The sequence below is a fragment of the Chironomus tepperi genome, unplaced genomic scaffold, assembly GCF_022539635.2.
Source record: "Chironomus tepperi strain 1889 unplaced genomic scaffold, CSIRO-AGI_Ctep_v1 contig_284, whole genome shotgun sequence".
Lineage (NCBI taxonomy): Eukaryota > Metazoa > Arthropoda > Insecta > Diptera > Chironomidae > Chironomus > Chironomus tepperi.
Window position 1 is genome coordinate 126,651 of NW_027226406.1, and position 9,960 is coordinate 136,610.

General features: G+C 32.1%; 1 protein-coding gene across 1 annotated transcript; it reads right to left on the reverse strand.

The window, feature by feature from the left end:
- Positions 1-5,974: 5,974 nt before the first annotated feature.
- On the reverse strand, positions 5,975-6,878 carry LOC139092002 (larval cuticle protein 65Ag1-like). Its single transcript, XM_070642280.1, has 3 exons — positions 6,508-6,878; positions 6,310-6,324; positions 5,975-6,133 (listed from the first exon to the last, which is right to left on the reverse strand). Exons 1-3 carry the CDS (start codon positions 6,824-6,826, stop codon positions 6,096-6,098), a joined length of 372 nt encoding a protein of 123 aa, XP_070498381.1. The 5' UTR covers positions 6,827-6,878; the 3' UTR covers positions 5,975-6,095.
- Between the last annotated feature and the right edge of the window lie 3,082 nt (positions 6,879-9,960).

Below are 9,960 nucleotides of genomic sequence, written 5' to 3' on the forward strand. Positions count from 1 at the left end.
AATTCTTCAGGTTTAATGCTTCCATTTTCCATTCTGTTTAGAAATTCAACATAACTAATGTTTCCGAATCGTCTTTCATCTGCAAACTCTTTTGCTGCTTCTTCAAGCTCATATTTATACTTTATAAGGGTATGCTTTTCATATCGTATACGTGGCTCATATTGCCAACTTTTGTGATAATCAAGAACTAGACGTGGACACACTGTAACTGCTGGAAAATCAATCTGAAATATATTTATGAGTATTTGTTGTCATTGGACTTAAGCGACTTACCTCAGACACAGAAATTGATTCGTCAGAATTGTAAGTCACAATTGGAAAGTTCCAAACTTTGATCACAAGCTCAATGATCAACGTTAAAGTGCAAATTACTGAACAAATTAAAGCAATAATCCAGAAAATTCTTTCAACAATGTGATATCGCTTGGTTATATAAACTAATCCATGAATTGTCGAAGATTTGAAATATTTTTGCACATCAAGATTCATATTTACTGGTTATTTGTGTAACTGTCGTTTAATATTCAAATTGTATTTTGAATTAGGATTAGTTGTTTTTTCCTTTAGAAGTAGATAGCCCCTTCTTGCAAATATTAGTTTATTTTTAAACTCCAAAGAATAAACATCATTTTGAATAACTAAAGCTCTTTGAAGGATCTTTAATATAACTTATTCACTCTCAACTTCACATTCAAACCATAAACTAAAATAAAATAGTTTTTACTATCTCTAATACTGTTTAATAATCTCAAAACATGCAATTTTATATTTAAAACAGAAAAAAATATGTTTTATTTAATCGGTAAATTAGCACGAAATCAGTAGTAGAGAACTCACTAAATCAACTGCACTCTATCAAATTATCTATAAATTCTCCAAATATTAACAACTAAACGAACAGTAAAAAAGTAAATAAATTCAACAATTGAAAGCATTGAAATGCCAGCAAAAAGTCCCAAAAGTCCACCAACATAAGAAACAACATCCATGGATGTAAATTGTTGATATCTTCGGTACAAAATGATGTCGTCCATGTTTATTTTAATATTTATTGTTGTCTCATTATTCCGACCTAGCCTAAGAAGTAAAGAAAAATTAACTTTTAATTGCAATTTCAATAAGCATTCTTATTTGAAATTAACGGAAAAGGAATGGCCAAAGCTCAAATTTCATTTTCCAACTCTGTAGCGTTGGTTAAAATCGTATTCGAAGATACACATTTACATATACATCTGCACGAATATTTGCTCAGCCATACGGCTCTTGTACTACAAATTGAAATAAAGGACAAACTGATTACCAATAGCTTCTGGATTTCACATCTTCTTTCTCATGCATCGTGTAATATTTTACATTATAGCTGATTGAGTCACAAAGTGGCAAACATGCACAATTTTCTTGTTGCAAATGGTCAGATGATAAGTAAATTTCACTTTGAATGATATTTACACATGTTGGAATGCTTCTTGAAATATTTAAACAAATATCTTCCTGGGTCTTAAATGGCTGATCAAAGTCGACACATCCACAAGTTTCTAGAGTTAAATTAGCCACACATTCAATCTCGCAGTTCTTTTGAGAATATGTATTGAAAAAATGCAATTCCTTTTCTCCTTCAAAGTAGCATCCACGTTCAGTTGGTTTTAATTTTTTGAGACTTCTATCTGTTCTGGTTATTTCTGGAGTTACAATCACATCAATAATCGTTCCAAATTCAAATGAAGTAAAATCATATTTTGAAGCAAACGTTGGCATAAAGTCATAATGATGTATCAAAAAAGACTGCTTAATACATCGAAGAAAATTTCCTTCTGGTTTCAATAGTTTAATAGTCAATTCGACATGATCTGATCTGTTAAACATCAGTGGATACTGTTGTGAATCTGGGAAATTTTGTAGATTTTTTGACTTTGTTGTGATATTGTTGGTGTAGTCAAATTCTGAACTGATGCTTAAAGTATTAAATATGATTAGGTTTGAAAAATATATTAAATAATTAGTCACTTACTGGTTAAAATTGAACATTTCATCAGCACTTATCATATTGAATGTATATGCCGTTCCTCTTACAGTTCGAACTTCCGAAAATTGTGGAAGATATTTATCATTAATTGAAGAATATTGCTCATTAAACCACCGCGTTGTAGATTCACTTTTCATTGCTTCGAATACAAATGGAACGAAGCTAAAGTTATAACCATGTGCAGACGCTTCATACATATCCATACACAGAAAGAATTTAGTTACTTTTCTAGAAATTAAATGTTAAGACTAGAGATTCAAGAGATTAAATGTAAGGTCTGAGTTTTCATTTGTTGAATGTGTTGCTGGCTAGCGCGCGAGATTTCAATAACCAAACATTGTAAGGAGTTCTGATTTAAAGCAATAACTCAATTTTATATAGTAACTGAATTTTCACATGATTTGCTAAATAATAATTTACCTTTTTGCTTTAATTAAGAAAGAAATATCCTAATGGTGGCGAACAGAAAAAGCAACGTTTCAGAAATATTCAAAAAGAAGTTTGTTACAAATTTACATCAAAAATTAAAAAAACTTTTGACCGTTATTTTTGAAAAAATATTTTTTAGTTATTTCGTGATCCAAATGTATTTCTTTTGTGAATTTTACGATTGTGACGATCAAATTAATAGTGTCATTTTCGATTGCAACTTTTACAATTCTAAAAACAGCATTTAATTAAATAACGGTTAAAAAAAACTTCAAACGTTTTGTTCTACTTATTTAGTATTTGAGCTCTAAGTATAAGGCCCTGAAACATTCAGTCCATCACCATTGGGAAATACCTTTTATATGCTTCATAAGTAGTATCATTAAATATCTTAAACCTTCTTGCCGCAGTTGGTCCGACCAGAAAAAACGGTTGTGTATACCGAAACAAAAATGTGAATGATGGAACAAATGTAACAGCTGGAAAAGGAATCTGAAATGAGGAGAGAGATTTCATGGTCAAAACCTCTCTGTAGCTTCATCCCTAATACTAAACGCTAATTTCAAAGCACCAGAAAGACTTTAGTATTTACAGATTGCTCAAGAGCGTCTGCTTACAGACTCAAGTTTTAAAAAACATTGCTTACATTCTGTATAGGTTTAAAATAGTCATCATAACCAATAACTTGGCTGTCGGGTACACTTTCTCTTGTGCTTAAAATCATGTGAATTGAAAATGTCATTGAAGTTAGGATGAAGACTATCCATAAAAATCTAAAAAATATATCATTTTAGCTTAACTAAATAAATCAGTAGAATCTTCATAGTACTCACCCGCTGTTCCTAGAAGTGTCAAATATGTAACTCATTCCATGAACTGATGATTTACTAAAATATAGCTGTAAAGATCTTTTAATCTGCACAGGTTTTGAATCATTTTGACTTGCTTCATTAATTGGATGTATTTTGTTGTCTGATTTTTCAATAAAAACTCTAATTGTGAACCAATAAATGAGCTCAACAAACGAAAGTGCTGAAAATCCAGCAAAAAGTCCCAAAATTCCACCAACAAATGACAAAAAGTCAACCAATGTGAATTGTTTTTTTCGGACTTGTTGGCTAATTTTGCTAGTTTTGTAATTCATTTGAAAACCGATATGCAAATAAGCGTCTATTGAGGTAGCGCTACAATAATAAAAAGAAAATTATGATTCCAATCATAGGAATTGCTATGCAATTGCTAATCACTTACTCTGCAATTCCCGATGTAATTATCTCATACTCATGTTTTACACGATCACAGGGCTCGTAACATTCGCAAGTTCCAATTTGTTCCTGAAAATCCTGTTCGGCTTTTTTGAAGCAACTTCTTTCACTTGCTGAGCAAATTCGAGTTTCAGGACTCCGAATCATGAAGTATTCAACGCATTTGCATCGACTCAGCATAAAATTACTTAAACATTCATTCTCACAATTATTTTTTGTGTACTTTTTGAAGAATTTAAGGATTTTTTCATCTTCTAAGAAACAGTTCCGTCTAGAATAATTAAGGAGTAGAATTAGATTCAAGGTTTAGTAATTCATATCTACTGGATATGCCTTATACTTGTTTAAGTAGATGTCTAGTCAAGGTACTTACTCAGCAGGCTCATACTCCATTAGTGTTTCATCAATCGTATTAAGTTGCGGATCAATCCAAACTTTTGTTTGAAATTTTTTATTAAAATTGAAAATTTTTGAGTTTTTTGAAGGTAATTCAAATGGGTCGTGGAATAAAACTAAAAATCCATCAAAATCGTTCTCAATTGCGTTTATTTTATCTATTCTTTCTGGTTGAAAACCAACCCATAAGCCCTTTTGTGATGTTGAAACTTTCAATGGAATATTTTGAGGAGGTACAGTGCGAATATAACTTTGATTTTCTCGATAAACCTTTTCTGTATAAACGTAATGAAAATCATCAGAAGTTAAGTTGATGTTGAGTAAATTATGACTGAATGCAATGTTGTATGTGAAGCATAAGCCCCACTGAGTAATGACTTCTACTATATATTCTTGACGTATATTGAATAAATAAAATACTACGCTATTGCCGCTGATAATAAATTCTTTTAAAAATTCATTAATATCATCTAGAAAATCGCTTGTGGGAATAGAAAAGTTCAATTTTGCGAATACTCCATGATTTGTAATCAAATCGACTACTTGAAGACTTTTGAGGCTAGAAAAAAATTTAAATTATTGAAATTTGGACATACTTAAAAATGCAGAACTGATCATTTCAGCTTTTGATCCGTTTGAACAGTTAAAATATTTTTTTACATTTTATCTCCTAATTCTTCAGGTTTAATGCTTCCATTTTCCATTCTGTTTAGAAATTCAACATAACTGATGTTTCCGAACCTTCTTTCATCTGCAAACTCTTTTGCTGCCTCTTCTAACTCATATTTATACTCTATAAGGGTATTCTTTTCATATCGTATACGTGGATGATATTCCCATTTGTGATAATCAAGAACTAGACGTGGACACACTGTAACAGCTGGAAAATCAATCTGAAATATATTTATGAGTATTTGTTGTCATTGGACTTAAGCGACTTACCTCAGACACGGAAATTGATTCATCAGACATGTAAGTCACAATTGGAAAGTTCCAAACTTTGATCACAAGCTCAATGATCAACGTTAAAGTGCAAATTCCTGAACAAATTAATGCAATAATCCAGAAAATTCTAAAATGAAAAAATTGCGTTTCAAATTATGTAGAAAGTTCTAGTTTCTGATTTCAATTTTAAGTTGATTTAACCTTTCTACAATGTGATATCGCTTGGTTATATAAACTAATCCATGAATTGTCGAAGATTCAAAATACTTTTGCACATCAAATTTCATAATTTTGTTTGATTTTCTATTTAATATTAAATTTTTTGTATTACTTTTCACTTCACATTCGATTCGAAAACTTAGCAAGACCAAAACAGAATTATCTCTATTATTTTTATCAAGCTTTAAGCACGCAATTTTTATTTTAAACCAGGTTAAACTCAATAAAATGTTAATGTTTAAACTGCAACCACACGATTCAAACAAGTTTAAACTTTCGAACTGTTTTTATCAATATTGACATAATGCATTTGGATGATTGCTGAATCTGATAATCAAGCATTCATAAAACATGCTCTTGAAAGCTTAAGTATACCAGAACTTGAAGTCGACTCAGATTTTATATAGAATCGACGACTAAAGTCGACTTGACTTCGAGGTCTGATATATAAGCATGCTAGTGAGCCTTGCTCTTTACGGCACGGTCTTTGGATGCTAGAGATTATTATGATCATAGGATGTATGCATATCGTCTTGATCTTTCTATTTTGAGCTTAATATGCCTGGATGTGTAATGAATTTGCATGTCAAGTTGGTTCGTTCTAGTTCGTCCGTTGACATGTATAACTATACTAATTTTGATTGATCTGTAAATTGAATCATGACATGCAGGTATCCATAAATAATTAAATAAACTATTCTCAATTCAATTAAATTTTATTTAATAATTTTTGCGTGAAAATGTATAAAACTTAAATTATGAATTTAAAATCAAAAAAATTGATAAAATTCCTAATTTGGTAGATAGCTGCTTAATCTTTACTTAGATGCTGGTGGTGGAGTTGGGAGGAAATCAGCTGAAATTGGGAAATAAAAGTTAAAAATCATCAGAAATTATTTCAAAAATTGAAGTTAATCTGATGTCTTTAAGATTACTTCTTATTAATTTAAGGCTTTTCGTGTTTATTGCGATGCCTTGAACCTTTTTTTAAGTGAACATATCCACATTGTGGTGATCTAATTGTTCTCTTACCTTGTGGTTGGAAACCTAATTGAGAGAGAAATTGAAGTTTATTAATTGAGATATAATTTAGGGCTTTAGAGGCACATGTCTGCAGTTATCGACTGAACCTTATAGTTCATCCAAGACTGCAGGCATACGTTATAATCTACAAGTCTGCAGTATTAGACGAACCCTTATCTTAAGTAATTCAAAAGCTGCTGCACTTACCATTTTCATCAGCAACCCAGTTAACTTGATAAGTCTTTCCATCATCACCAACATAAGAGTAGCTGCCTTGCTGTACTTCTCCATAAGTTTCAGTTCCATTTTCGGATGTTAGCTTCTTCAAAGTTCCTTTGGCATCTGCCTTGATATTGTTGCTGGTTTCAAAATTGGATTCAAAATTTCCAGCTGCATCATCAGATCCGCTACTTGTGACAACAACAGCTTGAGCATCTTTTGAAGCACTTGTTGTTGTTTCTGGTGCTTGTGGGAATGCAAGTGAAATGCAGACAAAGGCAGTTAATGCTGTCAAGAATTTGAACATTTTTGATGATTTTTGTTGGTTTTTTTGGAGATAGTAAAATGTGATTTGATAGTCAAATATCAACTGATACTCAAAATAGATAAACATGAATCTTTTATAGTAAAAAAAAGTGCAAAATTCAGCACAGACAAATTTGACATTTTAATCATTTCACCATTTGTAGCAATATTTGAAGAAATAATTAGCATGTATGCAATTTTAGTGAAACATTCGTGATGTTCATCTTACTGTAAAAATGAAAGTGTTAATTAATAAACCAAAATAGATATTTCAAACTTAATTGGCCTTGACTTGAAGCTTATTTGAGATAAGGTGTTAAAATATTTTTTAGAATAGATTGCTTGGTACTGTTGTGATTTTGTTGTTGTTTGATGTAAGGTTAATAAACTTTCACTTGACTAGAATTGTAGGAATTAGGAAGTTCTAAGAAATGAGATGGACTACGCAGCAAGCAACGATGGGTTCTGAAGATGGGTACAGATGCAATATCACACAATTTTACAATTTTTATGTGAAAAACGAGGAAATTGCGATTGTTGGACATGTATAGCAAAAATTAATTTGATTTTGGAATGTTTACCAACCGAACAAGTCGATTAATAAATCCAAAATCTGATTTCGGGCTGGTGTTACTCTGGCATGCATTAAAACAGAATCCGACACAAAGTCGACCTGGAACCAAATTTTTGCTCGTTTAACCGAATTGTGCTATTCCCGTAATATTTGTTTGTGTTGCATTATACCTAGATTCTTAAAAAATTTACTTACTTCATTACTTTACAGGCTGTATTTTCGCCTTACACTTATACATATTTTGTCTCATTCAACAGCCTCTTGCCATGATTCTTATCAGAATCTTAAACTAGAATTAGAATCTTATTAGATTCTTAAACGATTATTTAGTTGCATAGAAAACCCGAGTGTACAAAGAGCACGCTAAGAGCATGCTCAAATTTTCGCTGAGCACGCTAGTGTGAGCATGCTCTTTCATACAAAACCTGATGTTGATTCTACTTTACGCTTGTGAGGCTCAAGAGCATGCTCTTTTAACTGCTCAGTTAGCACATGTGAAGCAATTCTAGAATGTGGTGTGACATGAGATGGTTTTTTGAAAAGTGTCATGTGACATAGTTGAGCATGCTCAGAGCATACTTAGGAGCATGCTCAATGAGATACTCAACATGACACTCATTGAGTATGCTCAAGAGCGTGCAACTAAGCATGCATAAATATGCAAAATTTAACAAAATTAATTAATCATTTCACTTATGGAAGAGAAGAGAATGTACTTTTTTAATCATATAATATTAGTTCTATTGAAAATTTATTGTAATAAATCCTGATTTAATTAATAATCTGTAAAAACCAAAGTTAGTTAATTTCGCTTTTACCTGATTCGAACCTAGACCGCTTTTGCTATATGAGACCATTTAATTACGCCACCGCTGATTTTACCTAATAATTTATATTTGGCAAAAACCATATATAAATGTTATGTTTTTACTGATTAATTTTAAAAGTTTTTTGGTTATTTTTTTCGGTGTTTCACTGTATTTTCAGGTTAATTTTCATAGATTTTTCCAAGATTAGACATCTTCTTGTTGTGCTCAGGATGTGCTCTTGAGCATGCTCAACGATGTGCTCAGGTGAGCATGTTAAAATTTCATAAATCACATTTCCACGTTGTGCTCAGGATGTGCTCTTGAGCATGCTCAATGATGTGCTTAGCATGTTAAAATTTCATAAACTACATTTCCACGCTTGCTCAGGATGTGCTCTTGAGCATGCTAACGAAGGTGAGCATGCTAAATTTCATTAACCACATTTTCTCGTATGCTCAATGTGCTCTTGAGCATGCTCATAATGTGCTCAGGTTAGCATTGAAATTTCATTAACCACATTTTCTTGTTGTGCTCAGAGTGTGCTCTTGAATGCTCATCGATGTGCTCAGGTGAGCATGTTAAAATAAAATGTGGCATAATACACGAGCATGCTCAAGATATCTCAGGAGCATGCTCAAGAGTTGCTCAGATGAGCATGCTAATAATGCCATTTTGCATGAGCATGCTTAAGATGTGCTTGAGCATGCTCAATAGTGTGCTCAGGTGAGCACATCAAAATTTTGATTTTATACCTGAGTATGCTCATGACATGCTCAGGTGAACGTGCTCACCTGAGCACGCTCAAAAAAATGTTTCTATCAGAGCACGTTCAGAGTGTGCTCATGAGCGTGCTCAGTTGAGCATGCTATGGTGAGCACGTAAAACGATGAATTTGAGCATGCTCAGAAGCGTGCTCACAAAACTGAGCACGCTCTTTGTATACTCGGGAAATCTGTAACGACTCTTACCTTAAAATCGAAAGATGTTGTTACTAAAATGTGAATTCATCCAGGAACCGTTAGCTTACTGCGTAACGCTCTTAACAGGGGAGTGTTCAAGACTTTTATGTTTCGCTTTATGTAATAAGTGAACAAATCATATTTAGAGTTCAAAAATTAAATTAAATGATTTCGAAACTATCGATAGAGATAAAATCACACTTGGACTTGGTGATTGGCATGCGGTAGCCACCGAAAGAGCCAGATTCAGGCACCAACAGAGGGAGGCCAATAATCCCATTGATCTGCACAGCCAGCGAAATAATTTAGTAAGTATTTCCTCACATCAATTTAGAATTTTGAAATAATTTGTGACAAAGTCATTGCAAATTTTGCCTTTAACTTAAGGCGACCATCTCAGGGCGTCCTGACTAAGCCTCAAATTGTCCAGATTTTTCAAAAAGTTGAAAATTCAAAACAAATTTTGGAAATATCATTTAGCGTCCTCATGAATCAATATTACTAAGGTTGATCATTTTTGTGAGCATACTCATGAACAGTAAGTTTGCTCGGTACAGTTTATATAAAAAACCATTTCAACCGAAATTCTTCCGTATAATTACTAAAAACAAACAATATGCTGATTAAAACAATCAAACTATTGACTCTAGAGTCCTTAAATTATGATGAATAATTAATAAAATATTGCTGATTTAATTTTATTATCAAATTAACATTTTCAATTTCAATCTGGAAAATTACAAAAAAATAAATAAAAAATCAATGACTTTTTTTTTTGTGTTAAATACAATTT